The 26,252-nt window shown below is 38.7% G+C and overlaps 1 protein-coding gene and 1 pseudogene across 1 annotated transcript in view; both read left to right on the top strand.

Annotated features, from left to right (window-relative positions):
• CUBN (cubilin) overlaps positions 1 to 26,252 on the top strand; it is a 291,544-nt gene that overhangs the window by 30,646 nt on the left and 234,646 nt on the right. Inside the window, exons 17-22 of the mRNA XM_036459129.2 lie at positions 1,089 to 1,276; positions 8,707 to 8,851; positions 9,072 to 9,250; positions 13,264 to 13,429; positions 13,748 to 13,964; positions 17,692 to 17,822. Coding sequence (XP_036315022.1) covers positions 1,089 to 1,276; positions 8,707 to 8,851; positions 9,072 to 9,250; positions 13,264 to 13,429; positions 13,748 to 13,964; positions 17,692 to 17,822 — 1,026 coding nt within the window. The remainder of the gene's footprint in view (positions 1 to 1,088; positions 1,277 to 8,706; positions 8,852 to 9,071; positions 9,251 to 13,263; positions 13,430 to 13,747; positions 13,965 to 17,691; positions 17,823 to 26,252) is intronic.
• Positions 24,936 to 26,034, top strand: LOC118707284 (annotated as a pseudogene).

Here is a 26,252-nt window from a genome sequence, read left to right as displayed (position 1 = left end):
TAATTAAGTTAATAACAATGTCCCTACCTATATAGTTTAAGTTTAAAAAATTATCCTCTCAAAAGAAATTTCAATCATACTGTTGATATTTGGCTCTGAGTTTGTCAACCACTGCCTTAACACAAAGCAACAAGCCAACAAAAAACAATTAAATGCTCTATGATTTTTATTTGAGGGCTGTAGAGGATTTTGTTCTTTTAAAATTATTATTGATTTCAGAGAGAAGAAGGGAAAGGACAGGGAGATAGAAACATCAAAGATGAGCTCACAACCCGGGCATGTGCACTGACCGAGAAGTGAACCATGTCCTCCTGGTTCATGTGTCAATTATCAACCACTGAGCTGCACTGGCTGGACAAGGATTTTGTTCTTAAGATACATCATGTGCCTTGATGAGAATTCACAGGAAAAACATTGTTTAGGTCTCAGTATCAGGAAACTAACAATGACCATCTTTTTGCTGGTCCCCTTTCTCCATTTACTTTGTTTCAGGCAGAATGTGCAGCTGTCCTTCTGTAATATCAGTGGTCCATCTATTTCTATGCCTATCAACCTTCCCTGACCACATCTTGCTATTCTGTAGTCCTTTAATCTGATTCATTTTTCTAGTTACATATTTATGTTGTTACATGTATTTTATACACTGCCTCAGATCTTTTTGGAATGGAGATTATAAATGTATTTAAAAAACAATTTGTAGAAGAAGATGTTAGATTGGAATTTATATCACACATCTAGACATTTATTTTCTTGATTGTCCCACAAACACGTCAATTGGAAATCTCACAATCAGATGAGGTATTATATATAAATATACCAGAGACCCCGATGCACGAAATTCATGCAAGAGTAGGCCTTCCTTCCCCCTGGAACCCAGAACCCAGGCTTTTTTTCCCGGAAGGTCGTCCAGAAGGATGTCTGGTCTAATTAGCATATTATGCTTTTATTATTATAGGTAAACCTGTACAGGGTGAATAAAGTTGGTATGTGACTGCTTGTGTATGTGTAAGTTTTTGAAAATTGTATCTAGTTCCTGGGAGCCAGAGGAATGGCCATCCACATGACTTTTTCCTTCTTCTTTGCTTTAGCGGATCCACCTTGCGGAGGGAACTACACTGACCCAGAGGGTGCTATCACCCTTGAATTGAATGGACCTTTCACTCAGAACAAACAATGCATCTATATCATACAGCAGCCCCAGGAAGAACAAATACAGGTCAACTTCACCCACGTGGAGCTGGAAGGCCAGAGTGGCTGTTCTCCCAGTTACATTGAGGTGATTTTTACGACTATGGCCTTAGATGATGTTTTTTTTCAATGTTTTTCTGTTCCTTAGAGCTGTTGCCTTCAAATGATTGTTGTGTAACCAGACAATCAAGGGGTTTAGGCTGCCTGTCATGCTTCAGCCAATTAAGCAGAGACACGGTTGAATCATATGGGAGGTTTATTCCAATAATGCCAGCAGTGTGGGAGAGCAGCAGGTCAACCACAAAAATCTGCTCTGCACCCCACTGTAAGCCAACTGCTTATGTTGGGTAGAAGGACAAGATTATGTGAGGAAGTAGGAATTACAGATATGGGAAAGAGGTCATGGGGTAATCATTACAGGTTACAGGTCATGCGGGCTGGGTGGTGGGGGAGTCACAGAGAGCGGGAGGTAATAGGGGCTGGGGGTTGTAAAGAGCAGGAGAGTCCAGGACTAGGTGCCATGAGGTTGTAAATCTTTCCATAATGATAGGCAGTTCTCTGAAGGAGGACAGACTGCTTCCCGATGTCAGTTCCCATGTCCCAGTGCATACAACCCTCAGTAAGGTTAAAGTGTGCTTTCTCTAATCAGAGAAGAACAATCATGTTTATAGAGCATGATTAATCCTTTATAATAAAGGTAGGCAGGGGGCAGGGCTGCAGCTGAGGTTGCAAAGGCCTACCCTTGCCCAAATTTTGGGCATTGGGCCTCTAGTATTTTTTATAATTATAGTTAATTTCTAATATTCTATTTCTGCCCCTAACAGTTGTGATCAGCAGCATCCAGATCACCCTGGTGAAAAGCAATTTGATACCCTATTTCAGGTGGCCTGAGTCAGAACCTCCAGGGTAGGCCAACCATCTGCCTTTTAACAGACCCTCTAGGTAATTCCGATGCAGGCTAGAGTGTGAGAACAGCTGCTTTAGAGAGTTGGAAGAATTTGTCAAAAATAGATCTATGGATGGTGGAAATAGGAAATTGGTGATGGAATAGCAAAGGACAAAAATGAAAGCTGAAACTAGAAACTCATAAAAATGTTAAATTACAAGCTATTAAATTGAGCACTAGTAACTACGTGACTGCAGATAAGAAAGAATGATAGGATTCACTAATGGGACACAGGTTTCAGAGATCCTCCAGGACAAGGTTCTATGTGAGGGGACTCCACCTAGAGAAGTAAAAGGATTTGCCCAGGTGAGCCAGCTAGTCGGTGGCAGAAAGTTAAGTTAAAGCATTGGAAACTCTTGTTATAAAGTTTGATTTTTTTTCTCTTCATTAGTTCTGCTTACTCTCCTTCAGAAAAACTTAATTCTGGTTAAGTGCGTGTAATAATTGTAAGAAGAATATTTGAAACAAAAAGGCAGTTTTTATTTTCCTGGCCTGGTATTTCTTTTGCTTAACTATTGGTCAAGCCACAAATTAAAGTGCTGAGCAAATGAATCAAAACACTTTTTGTTGAGCACAATCATTTTATGTAAACTCAGAGAGGCATTGACAATTTTGTTTGCTCATGCATGTTAAACTAATTCAGTGTTCTAGGGAAAACCTGTATAACCTCTGCTCTCTTTCCTCCTTGACATGTGGAGAAAGGAAACGTAGGATTTTAGCAGCTAGATCTAGTACAGCTTTGTAGCTGGGGATGAAGAACTTAGCTTTGCTAAATGAAAAGAAAAACAATCAGAATGTGCTTGGTTCAATGCCTTGCACACCAGTGCTTGGCCACTAAATGTTAACAGATGATGATTATGATGATGATGACAATGACAGGGAGGAGAAGGTGACATATTGAGTTTGCAATCATCTAAGACACACTTCTATATAAAACTAGACAAGTATTCCTAATGATAGAAAAGCAGATTTTAAAACAACATATAAAAGGTAAGTTTATTGACAGATATATTAAAAGGGGCACTGTTTTATGAGGCATAAAAAGCTTCAAATTTTTAACTATGAAATCATAAAACATAATAATGAATAACAAAAGATTATAACCTAAGAAAATAACTTTTGGTCCTTGTGTAGCTTCTCTGATCTCTTATCTCTCATCTTCTAATCCCTCATTTCAAGTGGGACCGCATCCCCTTTCCTGTGCACCCAGACTAACCCATAGCTGGTCTCTAGGATCATCTTTATTTTATATTAGAGGCCTAGTGCATGAAATTCATGCACAATTAGGGGCCCTAGGTCTGGCCAGTGATCAGTGCCTATCAGGTTCCCTGCCTTTCTGTCTCCCCGCCTCCTCCTTCCCTCACTCCCTCAGCCCTCCCCCCCCATAGCCAGTGGTGGGGGGGGGCTGCCTGCCCCTCCCCTGCTGCCCCCCAGGGGTCAGTGCATGTCAAGGTTAGAAATCAAACTCCTGGTATCCCAGTCAAATTTCCAAGGGGACATTTTAGATAGATAGATAGATAGATAGATAGATAGATGATAGATAGATAGATAGATAGATAGATAGATAGATAGATAGATAGATAGATAAGGGGCATTTCAACCTGAAGCTCACTCAGCAAGAAGCCACATGTTAAACACTGCTGTGTGGTGGGGTTCTATTTTCAGCTCTTGGTTGAGTCAAGCCCAATACCAGCATATTTGTCTCGTTTTGAGTTAAAATTTAATACTAAATTAGATTTTTAAAATTCTTATATAAAAACAAATATGGATATATAGCAGATAAAAACAAATGAACAGAGGCATTAAGATGGTTGTGGGACCTGATCCACTGCAGATGTTAAAGCTTACTACAGGCAGGGTGCTGGATTTTACTTTTAACATTTCAGAGAAACTGTTTTTTGGCCTGACTAATTTTAGCTCTTACCATAGGCTAAAATTATGGGTCACATGTTGTTATTGGGTCTCTGGGCCTGCAACAATTGGTGTTTGCTGGATGAATAAGGCAATCAATGAGAAATCTGGGTCTGGTCCTCAGAGCACTAGAACATTGAATTGGTTCTTGTCATTTCTTTGCGGATGTGATGAGGTATAAAGGCTGGAGTTGGTGTGACACTGCAAGTGACTATGGCACAACTTCACCTGACATTTTAAGAAAAACTCTTCGTTAATACAAACCTTATTCAAAAAGGAATCATTTTTCTCCAGATGGTGCTATAATAACAAGCAGTCAATAACAACAAAACAAATCAAAAACAGTAACAAACAAAAAATTCCTGTGGCTTAGAACAATGTTCATTTATTTATTTACTTATTTATTCTTTGCTCATGTTAACATGTTGGTGTGGGGTCAATAGCAGGTCTTCTGATCTGTTCCCTGTCCCAGCAGCCCATGGGACCCAGGCTCTTGGGCTTGTGAGCAGGCAAGTAAGAGACTGTTGAATCATGTAATGACTCCCAAAGCTTCTACTCAGAAATCGTACACCACTTATGCTCACATTCTGCCAGCCCTGTGGCCAAGCCACAGCCAGCGGGAAGGATAAGTCTTTCTTCTCCCTGGGGAAGCACTGCAAGTCACATGGCAGTGAGCGCAGGGAAATAATACAGTCTATTCCAGCGCACAAGCACAAAGGAGAGAGGGCTTTGGGGGGAGTTGCAAACTCCTACGTCCTAGAACACTGAATGCAAGAAGTGCTACAAAAGCATTTGGGGTCACTTTAGAACGTTTAATGGATTTTATTTGAATGTCATTTTCAAAGAGGTTGTGGTCAGGATATTGCTGTGTCTGGAATCCAGGGAGAATACAGGCTTTCAGAATTAATGAGGTTTCATTTTCACACAGAGAGAAACACAGCTAAAATCAATTGTGCCTCTAGGTTTAGGGCCCTGGAGCACGATACGTTCCTCTGCAAACATGTGGACTGCAGCTGCCTTTCTCCTTCCTAATGCCCTTGAATTTCATTAGTGGGGCCCAGGGGGAAGGCCCGCTTTAGCTGGCTCTGATGCTGTGTGGCTGTTTTTCTTCCTTCTTGTCATCTTCTAATGGGCAAAATAGAGAAGAGAGACTACCATCTTCGCAGAAGCAAATGGAACCCTGGAGAATTAGAAAGCAGGAAGCCCTCTTCCTCTGTATTCATGCGTTCTGGTTTCTAAGAACTGCCCTATGTCTGCATCTCTAACAGGTTTCTAGGATAGTGTGTATTATAACTGGGCAAAAACATTTTGTGTTTAATATGTCAGATAGAGTTCAGTTTTACACTTAGTAATGAACTGTCTTGCCTTGTCTTAAAATGAATGAATCAACAAGCATTTGTTAAATACCTGTTTACAAAGTTCTGTGTTTAGATGCTAAAGGGGATACAGAAATTTTTCTGTTTTCAGAGAATTGCTATTTGAGTAGAGAGGTATTTAGCATAACTTAATGACAGTATGCAAAAAAAAATGTGTATTATGGCTTATAGAAAGGAACTGTTTTGATGTGAATCAGTGGAGAGGTGTGTGATTTTTTTAATGTCTGTGTAAGACTGTCATATGGCTGAGCCTTAATTTACTTAATCACCCTCCTATTATGAGACGTTTGGAATATTTTTAATTTTTGTTATCATAGAGTATACTTTGATGTGAATCTTTGTGTGTCTTTGCTTGTATCTTGAATGATTTCCTTATGATAGTGTGTTAGACAGTTTGGGAGTTACAGGGTCCCAAACTAGGACTACTTTGAAGACTCCTGATACATACTGTCAAATTATTTTCCAGAAGTTTATACTTTCACAGTTACAGATGAGAGTATGATACCCTCCAGCTTTGAGTATCATACTTTCAAAATCTTCCCTCTACTGCCTGTTCCCCTCAGCCTGAGAAATCCCTTAAATCTCAGTCGTCTGAAGGTTATTTCCGCTGAGTATTCCCTAATCCCCTGTATGAGTTCAGCGTGTTTGTTAAGTCCAGCGTTCTCTACACTTTAAAACCTTTTCATATCACCTTTTCACTATTCTGAAATGCAGCCCATGGATGATAGAACTTTAATATACACATTTATATGAAATATTTTGGCTCATAGTATAATATTTAGGAGAAATAAACTTAAATAAAGCCTGGCCAAGATGCACTTGAAGGTCAAGTGAAAGCAGTTAAGTTGCTTACTCTCTGCGTCACTGTGAATGCTGGCGTGGCTGGGGAGGTGAGTGACCAATTTTCTGAAATGGTGACTAACTCTTGGCAGATTTCCAGGAGAAAAAAGAAAGAACTTCTTTCTATTTACACTCCACTTGTCATCCTGGAAAATTCAGTGTGATTTTTTAACTGGGCAAAAATATGTTGTGTTTAGTATGTCAGATAGAGCTCAATTTTACACTTAGCAGCAAACTGTCACTTAACATGACTGTCACAGTGCGTGGGAGAATTCTTGTTGTGTGTGACTGTCTCTCACATTTCAGAATAGTTAGTATCTTTGATCCCCAGCCATTACATGCCAATAGTGCCTCACCACCATTGTGTTAATAATGAAAAAAACAAAGAAAAAACAATAACAACGAAAAATGCCTTCACAGATGTCCAAGATTCTAACTGTGGGACCGACTGAGAACCATTGTGAAATAATAATATAGTACCCTTCACTTTTCAGACATGACGATGATGTTCATTTTTTTTTTTTTAATGGGCTTGCTTGTCGTTAAGTCCTCTGTAAACAGTGTCTCTCTTGTAGTGCTGTCCCCAGCAACAGGCGCTGGCATGTATTGATGCCTTGATAATGCTCATGGAGAGGACGAGCTAATATTTAGATGGCTAGGTCATCCAAAAGAATTCTATATAAGGAATAGCATGTATATCCATGGAAGAATTTCTGATTTTGGTGAAGAAGCTCTAGTGTCAAGTATAACAATAGTCTACATATTTTATTAATAGGCATTTTGCTATGGAACTCACACTGTTGTTTTATCTATTTGCTTCAACAACTCCTTGAGCTAAACATAGATTTAGTAAGTTGTTCAAGCTTTTAAGTGAGGAGGTTTTTGACAGATTTGAGCCCAGGTCTATATGACTCCTTAGATAGCCATTACACCAAAGGATATTAACTGTTGATTAAGCCAATTGATCTTTATTATATGAAAAAAATTTTCTTTTGCTCCCAACTTTCTAAGAATTTTGTTTCTAATAAATAGAAATGCTATCAAACTTTCTGACATCTATGGAAATATATGATTTACCTTATTGAACTTATTGATAAGCTTAATTATAATTTCTCATTTCAGATAATACCTGCATTATATTTATTCTTATATTTAATTTGTTATATAAGCCTAATGATGGAGTGAATTTATTTTTCTAGGACTGGGTTTAGAATTTTTGTATTGATGTGAATAGGTGAGATCAATCCTTAGTTTTCCTTTGTATTAATGTTGGGATTTGGTAAGATAGTTCTGAGAAAAGTTAGTTAGTTGGGAATTGTTCTATGTTTGAGGGTGTCTTAGAATAAATTACATATGGGAATTATCTGTTCCTTAAAAGTTTAAAATAACTTACCAACCAGAGCATCTTCTGTGATAATGTTTTCAATTTTATCTGTACCTTGTCTATTCAATTATTTTTTCTTGAGATAATTTTAGCAATTTATGTTTTTTTCTGAATAACCATTTCAAAAATTCAACAATATTAACATAAAGTAATACATGGAATTATCATATTAAACAAATTCCTCAGTATATGTGCATTTATATCATTTTTGCCATTTTTAAATTCTCTCCTAAGAATATGTTTATTGATTTTAGAGAGACAAGAAGAGAGAAAAAGAGAGACAGAAAGACATTGATGTGAAGGAGAAACATTGATAAGTTGCCCCCCATACAGGCCCAGACTAGGGATAGAACCTGCAACCTTTTTTGTGTATGGGATGCCGCTCCAGCTGAGCTACCTGGCAAGGGCTCATCTCTGTCATTTTTAATTTTGTGTATTTGTACTTATTTTTTTATTTCCTTTTTCTTTACTTTCTTCTATCTTTATTGCCAAATATATGTCTTTTATATTCCCACACCCTAACTTTCCTTGATAAACAGTTCATGAATATATTCATGGATTTCTTTTTTATATTTTATTAGATTTTTATTTTATTTTTACTTTTTTATTTCTAATTTTAACATTTTTCTAATTTTTAGAATATCTCTATTTTTTAATGTACTTTTCTGTTTTTCTTTCAATAACAGTTTAGTCTATGAGTACCTCTGATTACAGATGTGGCTAAATATGCTGTCTTAGCATATTTTGTTGTTTTTTAAATAGTACAAAACTGTACTTTTATTTTCTCTTTGACATTGTGGCAATTATTAGAAGAACATTTTTCCCCCCTTATGGATCTGATACTTTTGGATCCCTTTGGCTTAATATTTTACTAGTGTTATTTGATTGTTCTAATAATGACCCACCTACTACTTTCAAGTGTAATATAAAAATGTAACCCAAATTAGATTCTAACTCATTTTGAATCTGCCATCTTCTCATCTCCAAAGAATACCACCCTGTCAAGGTAATTTTGTCCATTAGTATTACAGACCTATTCGATATTTTATTTTTCTGTTTAGGTTCGAGATGATGATACCTTACTTGGAAAAGTTTGTGGCAGTGAAACCCTCTCTCACATTAAATCCATTACTAATAGTATCTGGATCAGGTTTATAATTGATGCTTCTGTTGAAAGAGCTGGTTTCAATGCTGTTTATCAAGTGGGTAAGAAAACCTATGCCTCAATTTTTAAATGTATAATTTCCCTGATTATAATATTTTAGTTCCTTGAAATAATTTTGTCATTTTATGTCCTTAAGCAGCAAGGAAAAAAATAATTTAATAGTAATGTCACATTCAATTATATAATGAGAATTTACAATAAAATTGAGGGCAAAGATAATTTCTCTCTGCACAAATACTACTCTCATTTTCATACTTACAGCTTGTGGAGGTGAATTAACTGGAGAAGGGGTCATTCGCTCACCCTTTTATCCTAACGTGTATCCTGGAGAAAGGGTCTGCAGGTGGACTATCCACCAACCCCAAAGCCAAGTAGTTCTTCTCAACTTCACTGGCTTTGAAATTGGAAGCTCTGCTCACTGTGATAAAGATTATATTGAGGTAAGAGTAAAACATCTTTGAGTATTTATATTTGGCTGGATATTATTGAAATACTAGAGGCCTGGTGCATGAAAATTCATGCACTGGAGCAGGGGTCCTTCAGTCCAGCCTGCCCTCCTCTCACAGTCCAGGAGCCCTCAGGGGCGGGAGGTGACCAGGCAATCAGGGGAAGGCGACAGTCCCCATCACACCTCTACTTCTGCCACTGCCAGCAGTGCAAGCCTCAGCCAGCCCTGGTTACCTGAGTCTTGGGAAGCCCTGGGCAACTGGGCAGCTGCCATCTGACGCTTGTCTGCACCTTGGGCGGCCATGGGCATCTGGGCAGCTGTCATCCAAGGCTTGCCTGTGCCTCAGGCCGACCCTGGGCATCTGGAGTGCTGAGGGGACTGGGGGACTCTGGAGGCAGGTATGTGGAGTGGCAGGACCCACCTGGGGGTAGGCCTGGCTGTGCTGCGTGCCTACTGCCCTGGTGGGGCTAAGGGGATTGGATGCTGCCATCTGTGGCTATGGACACCGCCATATTTGAGGGCGTGACTGTAAATTAGCATATTCTCTCCTTATTGGCTGTGGGTGCCATCATCTTTATGAAGGTGTGATAGTCAATTAGAATATGCCCTCTTTATTAGATAGGACTATGGCATATTACCTTTAAGTCAGTTATATGAAACAAAACTAGTTTGTACAGACCAATATTTCTTATGAATATAGATGTAAAAACCCTCAACAAAATACTAACTGAATGCCTCAGGATACAAAAATGATTATATATGACTAGAGGCCTTGTGCATAAAATTTATGCACTGGAGGGGGTGTCCTTCATACCAGCCTGTACCCTCTCCAATCTGGGACCCCCTCAGGGGCAGTTGGAATCCTCACAATCTGGGACTGCTGGTTTTTAACCACTCACCTGCCTGCCTGCCTGATTACCCCTAACTGCTTCTGCCTGCCAGCCTGATCACCCCCTAACTGCTCCCCTGTGACCTGATTAACACCTAACTGCTCCTCTGCTGGCCTGATCACCCCCAACTGCCCTCCCCTGCTGGCTTGGTCATCTCCAACAGCCCTCCCCTGCCAGCTTGATCTCACCCCCAAATGCCCTCCCTTGCTGGTCAGATAGCCCTGAACTGCCTTCCCTTACTGGCCTGGTCTCCCCCAACTGCCCTCTTCTGCAAGCCATCTCCCCCCCAACTGCCCTTTCCTGCCAGCTTAATGTCCCCCAACTTCCCTTCCCTGCAGGCCTGGTCCTCCCCAACTGCCTTCCCCTGCTGGCCTGATCTCACCCCCAATGGCCTTCCTCTGCCTGCCTGATCATCCCTAACTGCTATCCCCTGCTGGCCTGATCTTGCCCCCAACTGCCCTCCCCTACAGACCTGATGTCACCCTCCAACTGGTCTCCTATGCTAGCCAACTTAGTTTTGATTGGTTGGTTTCTATGCCAGTCAGCATCAAAAGCTCTGCCTCCTAGGCAGCCATTGGCACCTCACAGTTCACCTGGATTTGGTTCTAATTGGTCAGTTTCTATGCCAGTCAACATCTCTGGGCCTATCAATGGGGCCTGATCAGAAAGGCAGGGCTGATTAGCAGCCCTGGTGGAGGCCTGGAGAGAAATGGAGGTGTGGCTGCTAGCCAGATCCAGAGAGAAAGAGAGAGGCAAGTGTTGATCAACAGCTGCTACAGAGGCTATGGATAAGACCCTGCTTCTCTCTTCAGGCCTCTTTCAAGGCCTGATTTGCAGTTCCCTCAACAGTCAGTGCTGGGTTACTGTGCCTGCTGCCATAGCAGTCAGTGCTGGGTCACCACAGCAAACCAGCACTGACTGCAGGACTGACTTCTGGTCATGATGGACCCAGGGTTTTTATGTATTAGGATGGCCAAGTGGGACTTATCTCAGTAATGCAAGCTTGGTATGCAACCCCAAATCACTCAATGTAAAATGAAATAAAGGAAAAAGCCACATGATTACCTCAAAAGATGCTCACTAGGCACTTGACAACATCCAATACCTTTACACGATAAAAACATTCAAGTAATTAAGAATAGAAGGATACTTCCTTAATCTAATAAAGGGCATCTGTTATGAACACCCCCCACCCCCCACCCCAACTAACACCACATTTAATGATGAAACACTAAATGCTTTGCCCCTATGGTCTATAAAAACATAAAGATGTATATTCTCACTTCAACATTGTACTGAAAATTATAGCTAAGGCAATTAAACAAGGAAAGGAAATAAAATACTCTCAGAATGAAAAGGAAGTATTTAAACTATCTCTATTCACAGATAATGTGATTTTGTATATAGAAAAATCATGCACACACATAAACTCTTAGAACTAATAAATTCAGCAAGTTGCAGGACACAAGATCAAAATGTGAAAGTTATTCATTTTTCTATACATTAGCAATGGAAATAAAATCAAGGAAACAATTCTATTTATAATATCATAAAAATAATAAATATTGATGAATAAGTATTGAAAAAGATGTGTAATACTTGCACCCTAAAAATTACAAACCATTGTTGAAGGATATTAAAGTCGTAAATAAATGGAAAGACAGCTCATGGTCAAGGATTATAAGACATTAAGTTGTTAAGATGGAAATACCTCTCAAATTTATCTAAAGATTTAATTCAATCCATATCAAAATCCCAGCTGGCACTTTTGCAAAAATTCACAAGCTAATTGTAAAATTCATATGTAAATGCAAGGGAATCAGAATAACCAAAGCATTCTTGAGAAAGAACAAAGTTGGAGACTCAAACTTATTGATTTTAAAACTTAGAACAAAGGTGTAGTAATCAAGTGTGTTATTTGAGTAAGGATAAAAATATGAAACAATGGAACAAAATTTGAATATCTAGAAAAAAATCTATACCTTTTGGTTAATTGATTTTTAAAAACAGTGCCAAGCCATTTCAATGAGATAAAAAATGTTTTTCAAAACTAGTACGGAATAGTTACATGCAAAATTATGAAACTGGACCCCTTCCTATAACATTCACAGAAATTACCTTAAAATGACACATAAAACTAAATGTGGGAGCTAAAACCCTGTACTTCTAGGAGTAAGTATTTGTGACCTTGGGTTAGACAAAGCCTTTTTAGATAGGACACAAAAAGACAGACAACAAAAGAAAAACTAGGATAATTAGACTTCATCAAAATTAAAAATAACTTAATTTTTAAAATATGAAAAATTATGAATATATATTTCTTCAAAGAAGATATACAAATGGCCAATAAGTACATAAAAAGGTGCTCAACATTACTAACCATCAGGGAAATACAAGTCAAACCACAATGAGGCAGTGCTTCATACCCACTAGGATGACTGTAAACAAGAGGTCAGATAATAACAAATATTGGCAAGGATTTGGAGAAATGGAAACCTTTTATACTTGTACACTTCTGGCAGCATTTAAAAGGGAATAGCTGCTTTGGAAAAGAGTTGGCAGTTCCTCAAAAAGTTAAATCTAGAATTATCATTTGATCCAGCAATTCCATTCCTAGGGATATACCCAAGGAAAATAAAATGTGTCTACATAAAAATGTGCACATGAGTGAATACAATTATTAGTCATAATATCAAAGCAGTATAATAATCTATATGTTCATCAACTAATGAATGAATTAATGTAATGTGCTTTATCCACACATGGAATATTATGTGGCATTAAAAAGGAATGAAGTAATGACACATAACTTTGAAAACATTATGCTAAATGAAAGAAGCTAGTCACAAAAGCCACATATTATATGATTCCATTTATTTGAAATGCAGACTAGACTATGGAGATAGAAATTAAATTAGTGGCCGCCTGGAGCTAGGGTTTGAGGGGAAAGGGGAATGACAGTTAATGGGCATGGAGTTTCTTTTGGGATGACAAAAATATTCTAAAATTGAGTTTTACTATATTAATAAAAAATATTTCAGAAATAATTATTCTTAAAGCAGTTTTTCATAAAAAGTATTTTAAAATAAATTTGAATATATCTTTTTAACCTTAGATTGGTAGCAGTTCTATTTTGGGATCTACTGAAAATAAAAAATATTGTGGCACAGACATACCTTCGCTTATAACATCTGTGTACAATTTTCTTTATGTAATATTTGTGAAAAGTTCTTCTACTGAAAATCATGGTTTCATGGCTCAGTTCAGTACTAAAGATTTGGGTAAGTGGTTGACAGTTTCTTCTGGTTTGTTTCTCAGGCTTATATCAGAATATGTAAACAATGTAAATAAACTATTATGAAAATGTACCTATACTGTTTATGTATACTTATCTACACTGTAAATTTTTTGTGTAAGCAGCACATAGCAAGAGTTAATTGATGTCTATTAATAAGATTAAAACCAAATTATCTGAAGTAGCATATAAGGAAACCTTTTCATTTTGAACTTTTAAGAAGTTATGATCAGATTATTTTATCTTGATTTTTAGGTAGCTTATTGATTACTCATTCTAACAATTATTATTTTTATTCCAATAGCATGTGGAAAAATTCTCACAGAGCCAACAGGAACTATTCAAAGTCCTGGTCATCCAAATATCTACCCCCATGGTATCAACTGTACCTGGTATATATTAATCGAACCTGGCTTTGCGATAAATTTGATATTCAGGAGATTTCACCTGCAGTTTCATTACAATTGCACAAGTGACTATCTGGAAGTTTATGAGATTGATTCTGGGACATCTCTTGGGAGGTGAGATTATTTTGATTTAATTTTTTTTTTCTACACAAAAATTTTCTTATGTCATTGAAGGATGTTAAAGTCCACCATGTTGTTATAAAAACCAGGTGAAATTAACATGCTTCTGAATGGCCATTCCTACATTACTACTCTGTAGTCTTGGCATTTTAAATATTTACTAGAGGCCTGGTGCATGAAAATTCATGCACCGGAGGGGGATCGCTAAGCCTGGCCCACCCCTCTCTCACAGTCCAGAAGCCCTTAGAGTTGGGAAGCAACCCAGCAATTAGGGGAAGACAATACTCCATCACACCTCTGCTTCTGCCACTGCTGGCAGCACAAGCCTCAGCCAGCCCTGATTACCTGAACCTTCTGCAGCTGGGCAGCCACCATCCGAGGATTGCCTGTGTCTCGGGCCAGCCCTGGGGGGTTGAGAGGACTGGGGGACTCTGGAGGCAGGAAAGTGGAGCTGCCAGGCCCACCTTGCCTTGCACCTGCTGCCCTCGTGGGGCTGAGGGGACTCGGCACTGCCATCTTGTGGCTGTGGGCCCTGCCATCTTTGAGGGTGGGACAATTATTAGCATATTCTCTCCTTATTGGCTGTGGGCCCTGCCTTTTTTGTGATGGTGTGAGGGTCAATTAGCATATCCCCTCTTTATTAGATAGGAAGCTTTGACAAATGTGTATACCCATGAAGGCATCACTAAAATAAAAGTAATGCACATGTCCATTATGTTCAAATCCTTCTTTCTGCCCATGATAATTTCTCACTCTGCCCCCATCCCTATCCCTGTCACCATCCACAGAAAACCACTACCCTGCTTTCTCTCACTATAAATTGGTTTGCATATTCTGGAAGTTCAAACATACTGTACATACTATTTTTTTTTAACTGATTTTCCTGGTCAGCATATTGTATTGCTTGAGCTTCTTGTATCTGAGAGTTTATAATTTTATCAAATTTGAAATATTTTTGGCCATTAGTTCTTTTTAAAAACAATATATTTTTATTGATTTCAGAGGGGAATGAAGAGGGAGAGATAGAAACATCAATGATGAGAGATAATCATTGATTGGCTGCCTCCTTCTCTACTGGGGATCTTGCCTGCAATCCAGGCATGTGCCCTTGAATGGAATTGAACCTGGGACCTTTCAGTTCTCAGGCCAATGCTCTATTCACTGAGCCAAATCGGCCAGGGCTGGCCATTAGTTCTTAAAATAACTTTGAAGACTCAACTCTGATTACTTGTATCTTAGGCCATTTTGATATTGTTTCATGACTCACTGATACTTTGTTCATTTGATTTTGAGTCTTTGCTCTCTGTGTTTTTCATTTTGGAAGATTTGTATTGTTATGTATTCAAGTGCCCTAATCTGTTTTTCTGCAATGCCTGTTCTGTTGTTAACCCTATCAGGTGTAGTTTTCATCTCAAACATTATAGTTTTCATTTCTAGAAGTTTGCTTTGGGCCATCTTTTATATCGTCCATGTTTCTACTTTGCACATTAATGTTTTCCTGTAGCTTCCTAAATCTGTGAGATTCAGTTATAACTATTTTAATGTCTTTGACTGTGAATTCAGTAATATGTGCATTTCTTGCTATGTTTTAGTGGATCAATCTTTCTTCTCATTATGGTTTATACTTTCTTCTCATGTCTGGTGATATCTGATAGGATGCCAGACAATTTTAATTTTGTATTTTTGTGCTCTGGACACTATTGTGTTACTGTACATATTCTTGAGGTTTGTTTTGGGATGCAATGAAGTTATTTGGAAACAGTTTCATCATCTCCAGCTTGCTTTTCAAGTCACTTGTTACCTTTGCTGCTTCATATTCAGTGTCTTGAAAGCCATTGCTTTATATATTTTATTTGTTGTTGTTGTTGTTTGTTTGTTTGTTTGTTTTCAGGTGCAGGGTTATTTCCAGCTCCTGTTAGTACCTCTTTGTTGAAAATGAAAATCTCCTAATGCTTTTTAAATTTATTTTCCTTGCACATCATGTTTCATCTATTTTTGCGATGTTATTTCTTTATCCATTATTTTCTTAAACTTCTCACCTGCTTTTATTCTCCCTTTTAATTTTTAGCCCTTATTTGTCATAATCTTTCATCTTAAAAACTATTTATATTTTTAATGGTACTTGACTCATAATCACTGAAAAATACATATTTCTTGCTGAATGGCATAAACTACTATAATGTTCTTACCCAGTTTGGCAGACATGGGCATATACAGAGACATTTAAAATATTAATGAATTCAAAAAATAAAATTAAATAATGAATTCATACAATTTTGTTTTTATTAAAATATCAAACCTATTTCAACACTGAAATAACATTACATACCATTTTCCTTTTTCTCTTTCAGAAGTTAATTAATCTATTTTCCATTTTTGGTTTCTATTTTTTCCCTTTGTCATTGTATTTGGTTAATCTCATCAAATGTGCATCAATTTGGATTTCTATTCCAGTCATTCTTTTTTTTTTTTTTTTTTACTCTTATTGATTAAAATATTATTTAAGTCTCCTTTTTCTCCCATTAATTTCTCCCTGGCCACTCCCACCCCACAGCACATGCTCTCACCCATCTAGTGTCTGCATCCACTGGTTATGCTCATATGCATGCATACAAGTTCTTTGATTGATCTCTTACCACACCTTTCCTCCCTTGCCTCCCTCTGAGGTTTGACAGTCTGTTCAATGTTTCTTTGTCTCTGGATCTATTTTTCTTCATCAGTTTATGTTGTTCATTATATTCCACAAATGAGTGAGATCGTGTGATATTTATCTTTCTCCAACTTGCTTATTTCACTTAGCATAATGCTCTCCATGTCCATCCATGCTGTTGTGAATGGTAAGATTTCCTTCTTTTTTATAGCAGCATCATATTCTATTGTGCAAATATACGACAGTTTTAATAACACAATTTACAATAGCTAAGATTTGGAAACAGCCTACAAGTGCCCATCATCAGATGAGTGTATTAAAAAACTGTGGTACGTCTAGTCACTCCTTACAAGTGTTTCTCTAGAAAACTACTCCTGGCATTGTTTTGATCACAACTCTACTTTTAGCATGACTACCGTAGAATAATTTTTCTGAATAAAACTGCTTTTATTCAGCCAAAATTTGACATGGCTTAGTAATCAAACTCTTTCCTTGTATAGGCCATCTGTCTAAGGAGAATAGATTTTACCTATTTAGGGTTTGTTATTATTCTAGGCACAATTTTAAGTCCTTTATATACAATATATTAACTCATGAAATTCTCAAAACAACCCTATGAAGTAGTTACTATCATCATCCTTAGTTTAGAGATGGAGAAACTGAAGCATAGAGGTTGAGTGTCCTGCTCAAAGTCACAATGGCTGTAAATGATAGAACCAATTCAAATTTATGCTCTATGCGTTTATGATCTATGGTTTTTCTTTGTTGTGAAAGTTTATTACATTTCTGTTAATAAGTTCAATAATATGCTATACGGTGACCTAGCATAGCTTATAATTTCTAATTTTATTAAACTTATATGACAAGTCATATAGCCAGGTACACATAAAACTTTTAGGGAAGTAATCATGAATAGGGAGATATTTGCAATTTTGTAAATGTTTGTGCCTAAAGGTAATAGGGTATATTATTATTATTTTTACATGTCCTAATATTGGTGCATCATTTAAAGTGTACTAAAAGATTTTTAAACCTGTGTTCTTTCTGTTTTTGTTTTTTGGTTTCAAATAGGTATTGTGGAAAATCGGTCCCACCCTCTCTTATCAGCAGTACCAACTCATTAATGCTTGTGTTTGTGGCTGATTCTGACCTTGCTTATGAAGGCTTTTTAATAGACTATAAAGCAACTAATGCATCAACAGGTAACAAAACAGTATTTGTATTCTTGGATTTCTTTACTCCATTATAAAATGGTACTATGAAAATACTTCATCAATGAAAGCTATATTTAGAACAACATGTAGTGACTTCAGTGTCTGCCCTATTAAAAATAGATTAATGATTAAACAAGTATTGTTTCAATGATAAAAATTTTCTAATTTTTAAAATTGGAAGGCGATTTTGTAAGAGGATGTTTTTGTTCTTAAACTATACACTTATGTTTTCAGGGCTAAAGATATGTAGTGTTTTCAAATTACTCTTAAGTGGTTCAGAGAATAAAGGAGTGAGCAAGTCAGAGAGGGAGAAAGGTGGGGGAGGGAAAGCAATGGGGGCCACATGCAAATATGTAGTAAATCTGGCTAAAAGGAATTCAGGGGCTATTTCTTGCAATTTTTCTATGAGTTTAAAATTCTACTAAAATAAAGTTTAATTGCTTCTACCAAAAAAAATCAAATATGTATTTTAAGAAATTAAAAAAGAACAACAGCAGATAAAAATAAGAGGCTATGATTATAAAAATTTATGGCAGGAAATAGAAGATTTCTTGACAAAATAAACATTTCTAAATTTGAATTAATAAAATAGAAACTTTTCAGCTATTATAACTTTTATTATATCTTTCTTATTAATTAATTTTCATAATTATTTTGCTCTTTGTAAATGCAGTGTAGGAAACAAATACCTTTTGCAAGGAAGCTCTTCGATGTAATACAAGCATGACAAACTCATGGCCCACCAGCCATGAGTTTGACATGCTTGATGTAATATGTAAACCAGAGATGCCCCAACCCCAAACCCTGTGGGGTTTAGGAGTGTTTTTTTATGTTTATGTTCCCATGTGGGATGTGTAACAGTTTAGAGAGTCTGGGTTTTCCTTTCTCATCATATTTAGAAAGAGATTTAATGGTCCAGAATACTATCCAGTGTAAATCTATAGTGGACAGATGCTGAGCTTCCTAAGCACACCACAGCCTTTGGATTCCCCAGAAACATGGTGTGACTCACTGATGTCCCTTTGGAAAGCACTGGGAGCTTTTCCTGTGCCAGAACATGTTCCCTCTGACAGCGTCATGTGTCCAGAGACCCCTGGTGCTCATCTTTTAAAGCTCCTACTCGCATAAACAAGCAAACAAACAAACAAACAAACAAATCTATATATACTAGAGGCCTGGTGCATGAAATTTGTGCATGGGAAAGTGTCCCTCAGCCCAGTCTGCACCCTCTCCAATATGGGATCCCTCTCACAATACAGGATTGCTGGCTTCCTACTGCTTGCCTAACTGCCTTTCTGATTGCCCCTAACCACTACTGCCTGCCAGCTTGATCACCACCTAACCACTCCCCTGCCAGGTGATCGACTCCAAACTGCTCCCCTGCCAGCCTGATTGCCCCTAACTGCCCTCCCTTGCCAGCCTGGTCACCCCTAACTACCCTCCCCTGATGACCTGGTCACCTCCAACTGCCCTCCCCTGCAGGCCTGGTTCCCCCAACTGAACTCCCCTGCAGGCCTAGTCCCTTCCAACTGCCATTCCCTGCTGGTCTGATTGCCTACAACTGCCCTTTCCTGCCAGCTATCTTGTAGGTCACATGGGGGTGGCCATCTTGTGTGTTGGAGTGATGATCAATTTGCCTATTACTCTTTCATTAGATAGGATAAAGGCCTAATATTAAAAATTTCCCCATGGGACTTAGACCAGGAGACCAAACATTTGCAATGATATGTGCTGACCACCAGGAAGCAGCTCAGAATGAAGGAAGGTCCTGACCAGCAGCCAGAAGGCCCCGATCAGCCCTGATCACCTGCCAGGACTAGGGGCCCTACCCATACACAAATTTCGTGCACGGGCCTCTGGTAAATAAATAAATAAATAAATAGATAGGATTTTTAAAATCTCCCACTCAGAATCCCTACGCAATTTTTCATTTATTTCTCCTCAGAGTAGCCAGACGCTACTTTTCATTTCAGGCAAAACTGCTGTTCTATACAGTAACTGAAGTTCTATGTCTTGGTAGCTTGGCTTTAGAGCTCTTCAGAGTCCCTAGTGTGAGAGAATCATAGATCTTTCTCTTCTGTGGCACCCTCTCTATGAAACGGTTTATTTTCCAGACTAAGCTCATGGGAAATTGAATCCCCAACAATTAAAATAGGTTATGTTATACAATTGACTTACTCACTAGACGTTTTTCAGTTGTTTAACATCCAATGATCAAAATTGAATTTTCAAGAAATTCTAGTGTGCACACAATTTTCCATCCTTCTATGGTTTCTTCTGCCTCATATATTTGGCCAGAACCACAATGAATATAAGATTAGGTTTTGAAAAAAGTTACTTGAACTCTGTGGGCCACAGTTTTCTCATCTGTAAAATTAAGGGATTAAATTTGATGACCTTTGAGATGTCTTCTAGCTTTAATCAACTATATGAACACAGTTTAATTTGCTGCATGAATAAGCTAGCTGTATCTTAGATAACATATGATGTAGGCAGGGCCTCCTGGAAATGTTATGGGAATCTTTGTAACAATAAGCACAGTAAGACATATCTCTGTAATGACTAAAACAGCTCTGCTAATACCACACTAACCTGTAAGGCAATTAATATCTAGTGCAATAAGAACCCAGAGCAATCAAAATAATCTGGTAGGGAGAGTGTTAAAGTTAAATTCTAATTACATAATTTTTTCAGACAAATAAGACACGGGTAAAATAAAAGTAAGTTGAGAAAAAGTAAAGGAGCAAGCTGGACAGAAAGGGAAATTGGTGAAGAAAGGGGACATAAGAAAATACAAATGATGAAAGAGAAGAGGACCCTGAGGTGTCACACTGGACAGGCTCACCCTTCCACCTCCCTGGGTGCTAATCCCTACTTTGGCCTCTGGCCCAGGCAGGGCTGAAATCATAGACCAGGGAGTGTTCCTTCTGCCCTTTGGCTAAGCCTGGACTCTCCCTGGGTGCCTGCTGTTTTTTTGCTCAGGGAAGAGCTGGACTAGCTCTAGAAGGAGGCTGCTGTGGGGGTTGGGCTTGTGACAACCAGGCAGTAGGGGAGATGCCAGGCAGCTGGAGTCCAAGTGAGTTCCCACCTGGAAATAGGCAGGTGTTAGGACACTTTTCAGTTGTCATCTCATTTTTTTATACCTTCAGAATAATAAAACTCGATCACAGAAAAGCATTAATGGATGTTCAGCATTGGCCTGCATTCTATTTTATGGCTTTAGCAGAAGTTACTTTCAGAGCTGTAATGACATTTTTGGTTCTTGATTTCTACTTCCTCAGCACAACAGGTGTGAGTTTCTCTGCTGAAGTCTTTCCTGTCTTTATCTGATAAAGGCTACATTTCCTGAACAGACTGCAGTTCCGTTTCCATCTGCAGTGGGGGCTATGATGTCAGCCTCTAAGTATGTGTGTGGGAGGAAGAGATTGGCTTCTGGTCATTGCTTTGACTCCCTCCCTCATCATTGTTTCTGCCTTTATCCAGATGCGCCTGGAAATATAAACAACAAAGTAACAAGTAAAATGTCTGAGGGTAGAAATTCTTACAATTTGCTTAGTAACTGATCATAAGATTAGGTTTTAAATGTTTGTGTATTTAAAGTATGAAATATTTGAATTCTGAGAGATACTTAACTTTACTCACTTAATTTGTAAATTAGGTCCAGTAATGCAGTGTTTCCAAACTCTGTTGCTCATAAGAAATTTGGGGTGGAACTTCCTTGTTACACATTTCCTTGATTAGTTAACTTCACTGACTTAAACTGCAATTTTATATTCTATTAACATTTACTTCATAGACATTAATATAATATTATAGAGAGAAATGTATCAGGTACATTTCTCAACTCTTAAAAACATAAGAGTTGAGAAATTTACCTGATACATTTTCTACTTTAACATTAGATGAAAACATACATAACATTTAATTTAATGTTTTTCCAAACATTAATATATTCATAACTCATTAGTGGACTATGAAATTAACTTAGGTTACTACCTAAATTTGTTAAAAGTATGAAATAGAATTGAGAGTATCAGAGTTTATCATACTGAGTTAGGTATTATTTCACCAAACCTGTTTGCTATATCTATTGTGTTGTGTGTGTGTTATTTATGTGAATGTATTTTTATGGTGTGTCAGAAAGTTCAAAACACCAATATAGTTTAATTACCTGATTTTTAAATAAGGGAAATGGAAATCAAGATTTGAATTTATCCTCCCAAGAATACACAGCTAGTTGGTTTAGATGCAAAAACCTAACAATCCAGTCTCAACATCCAATCTGTTTGTTTTGCCATGTCTAGGTTAGCTCTTGGAAATGCCCTAGATGAACTGCACATTATGTGGCTGATAACATTCAATTCACAGCTATATTAAAACTGTGATAGACTTTCCTATTTTCTTAAAAGAGAAGTGCTTTATAATCACCCTAGGGCAATAAACTGCTGCCCTTTGGTCCCTTGAGTTTTTAGCAAAGGCCAGTTTAGGAGTACCCTAATTAAGTTAATAAAAATGTACCTACCTATATAGTTTAAGTTTAAAAATTTGGCTCTTAAAAGAAATTTCAATCATTGTACTGTTGATATTTGGCTCTGTTGACTAATGAGTTTGCCGACCACTGACGTAGGAAAATGAAAGGAAGTTTCAGAACCACATCAGCATAGGGTTAAAAGTGTGCCCTGGCCGGATTTCTCAGGCTGCTTATTTCCACATAAGAGTGCCCATCCACCTCTGCCCTCGCCCCATTGTGCATTTAGTCCTGTTTCTCATTAGTCATCTTGGAATGTGCCTAGAGGTACCTAAGAGTTAGAAGTCAGAAATTATATTCAGCCCTGGCCAGTGTGATTTAGTTGGTTGGGCATCCTCCCATAACTGAAAAATTGTTGGTTGGATTCCTGGTCTGAGCACATCTCTCAGTTGTGTGCTAGATCCCAAGTAGGGGGTGTGCTGGAGACAGCCAATGGTTCACTCTCACATCAGTGTTTCTCCCTCTCTCTCCCTTCCTTTCTCTCTAAAATTCAATAAAAATATTATTTTAAAAAAAGAAATGATAACCAGAAGAGTAAAAGAATATTTCTTTAGAAGAAATGAATCGAGTTGTGTTTCTGTTTTATGTTACTACAAGTGCCCCGGTGCAGGGATTTGTGAACATTGAAAGGAAATTAATTAGATGGTGGCTAGCCAGGTGGGACTGGGCAAGTTGGGCTGGACACACCTTGGAGATAACATCCTGTGGTCTCTCCTCAGCCAGCTGCACCTGGGGTGGTGCTGCAGCTCAAAGATCATCTGCAGAGTGAGCAGGGGTACCTCCTGTAGGTGGGGTCTTTCTGCCTGGCCTGCAAGGATCAGGCTAAAACTGGCTCTCTGACATCCTCTGAGGGGTTTCAGATTGTGAGAGGGCAGTTCTTGGGTGACACATCCCAGAATTGGGCTCTCTCCTCTCTGGTTCTGGGTGCATCACCCAAGAACCTCAGCTGCCAAGTCATTGAAGCTTCGCAGGCCCTGCATTAAGCATCTGCCCCCTGGTGGTCATAACTACTGGTAGGATGGTATATAGACTAGAGGCCTGGCGTATGAAATTCATGCATGGAGGGGGGCTCCCTTAGCCTAGCCTGCACCCTCTTCAATCCAGGACCCCTTGGGGGATGTCTGACTGCTTCTGCAGTCTAGGACCACTGGCTCCTAATCACTCACTTGCCTGCCTACCTAATCACCCCTAACTGCTTCCCTACCAGTCTGATTGCCCCTAACTGCCTCTGCCTCGCCCTGCACCTGAAACCCAGGATTTCCTCCTCTGATCAGCCACCGGCACTGGTGCCCAGGACTGAGGCACCATCTTCCAGGCTGCAGCTTGGCTGCTCCCCATTCCTCTTTCATAAGCTCATTTGTGCCTGATTGGTCCCCATTCCTCAATCCCCAATGTTGAGTGTCTGAGCCTTTAGGGCATGATGGTGTGAGGGTGTGATGACCATTTGCATATTAGCTTTTTATTATATAGGATTATTTTTTGAAATCCTTACCAAAGGAAATGTTTATTGGTTTTAATATATATATTTTATTGATTTTTTTTTTTACAGAGAGGAAGGGAGAGAGATAGAGAGCCAGAAACGTTGATGAGAGAGAAACATCGACCAGCCGCCTCTTGCACATCCCCTACCGGGGATGTGCCCGCAGCCAATGTACATGCCCTTGACCGGAATCGAACCCAGGACCTTTCAGTCCGCAGACCAAAGCTCTACCACTGAGCCAAACCGGTTTTGGCTGTTTATTGGTTTCAGAGAGAGAAACATCAATAGGTTGACTCTGTACACTCTCCCCCACCCCCCACCGCCACTGGGATTGAAATCTGAAACCTGGGCATGTGCTCTGACCAGTGCATGGGGCAACGCTCTAATCAATCTAGCCATACCAGTCAAGGCCTGACTCTATTTTAAAAGTTAAATCCAATAGAACAGTGTTCCCAAACTCTCTTGTTCATAAAAATCTTAGGGCAGGATTTTCTTGTTACACATTTTGGTATATAGTCCTCCCCCCCCCCCGCCCCCCAAAATTATAATTCAAATAGGTCTAGAGTGGGTTTTCACCAAGCAATTTAAGTTATTATAATGAAATTTTTCAGTTCCCCAGATACTCTGAACGTAAAGTCTTGGTACATAACTTACAGCATATAATTATAACTGAGATGTAATTGTGGACAGGATTGTAACTGCTCATGGTAGAAAATACTTTCCATGACAAGCTTAAAGAAGGCTGAAGACAAGTCAGAAGTCTTGGTTCTTGTCTTGGCTTCTATATTAAGCATGCTTTGGGCAAGTCAGAATCTTCTCTGCTTCTTTCAATCCACCTTGAATTCTGAGTTTTCTGCTGTGAGCTATTCAGATATTTTTTTCCTCTGGAAGGGTGTTAGTAAGTCTATTGATCTTTTAAAGATTTATGTTCTTATTGGTCAGTATTTTCTCATACTTTTGCTTATATGGGTGTCCAGGCACTTCCCAGCTCATGCATATTTGTTATTTGATTTTTTAGTCCTTAGAATGGAAATGCTAAAGAAAAAATCTAATTGTGCCCTACTGCTGCTCTGTGGGTTTGCACTTGGGCCCAATGAAGGCAGTGGGGAGGTGGCGGGCAGTTTGGCTCCCTTCCAGCACCCTGGGTGCAGGACCAGGTCTTGGCCTTCCTAGGGGCTCCTTCTCCGCCCTCATGGCAGATGCAGGACAGGAGGTGGAGAGGATGGCTGTGTGCTCCCCATCTCCATCTCCGCTGCTGAGCAGCAGCAATTCCTCCATGAACCTCTTGTCTCCCTTTCACCATTAGAGCTTCCTGTTTGACAACGATAGTGATGGTGACGGGCGTTTGTTTGCAAGCAAGGGGGATGAATAATAAGTGGACGAAGATGCCCAAGACTCAGCAGCCAAGGGGGGTCCTGGGAGGGAGGAATGGAGTGACAGGGGTGTGCTAGTGTGTTTGAATCTAAATATAACCAAAAAGAGCAGAAACTGGTTAGCTTACCAAAGAGCAGCCTGATACCACAGAAGTGTGGTTTGTTGGCAAAGAAAAAGAAGAATGTGATTGCAACAGGAAGCTCTAGGAATCAAATCAGAAGAAAGAAAAGAAAAGCCAGAACGTGAATAAAGAAAGATAACTGCTGAAGAAAAGCACAAAGACTGGGTTGAGAAAAAGAGTGAACAGGAAAGAAAGGGAACAAAACATTAATGAGATGGAGGAAAAAACAGCAAAGGGATTGGAGAAAGATCATTTGCAAGAAAAAGCAAAAGAAAACTGTAAAGAATGGTTAAAGGGAAAAATGCTGAAGAATGTGAATAGAAGAAGAAAGAAAAGGAAAAAGAAAGACAATGTCAAGCTGAATCACAGGGGGGAAAAACAGAAATAGCAAAAAAAAAAGTTTAAGGAATGGTTGGAAAATGCGAAAAATAAACTCCAGCTGCAAAGAGCTATGGTTATGCCAATGGAAGACTTCAGGTTTTTACAGCGGAAATGCTTATCCAGAACCAGCCCCTTATAATCCAGTTCCTGGAAACCCACTCATACGCCTCCTCCCAAAGATGCTAAGGATCTCCCAGGAAAAAAGACTAAAGGCCTGTGAGAAGTCAGCCACACAGGCCTTCATCTCTAGTAATTCATAAAGCCAGAACCAATCTTTGCCTTGGAACTCTGTGCAGAATACAAAGACAGTAGCTGTGGGAAATTGCATGCTTTTGCCTGTAGATAATTAATTTTAAAATCAGAAATTGTATTTTTACTGCTTGGTCAGTAGCTCAACATTTGATATGTTTATTGACAAGTTAAAATTTTTGTATTTATATATGGAGTCCTTAGAAATTTTCAAAAAAGATATTTTTAGCATATTTTTATTGATTTCAGAGATGAAGGGAGAGAGAGAGAGAGATAAAAACATCA

This window comes from Pipistrellus kuhlii, unplaced genomic scaffold (assembly GCF_014108245.1).
Source record: "Pipistrellus kuhlii isolate mPipKuh1 unplaced genomic scaffold, mPipKuh1.p scaffold_m20_p_1, whole genome shotgun sequence".
Lineage (NCBI taxonomy): Eukaryota > Metazoa > Chordata > Mammalia > Chiroptera > Vespertilionidae > Pipistrellus > Pipistrellus kuhlii.
The sequence above is the reverse complement of the archived record's forward strand: the minus strand, read 5'-3'. Positions and strand labels throughout refer to the sequence as shown.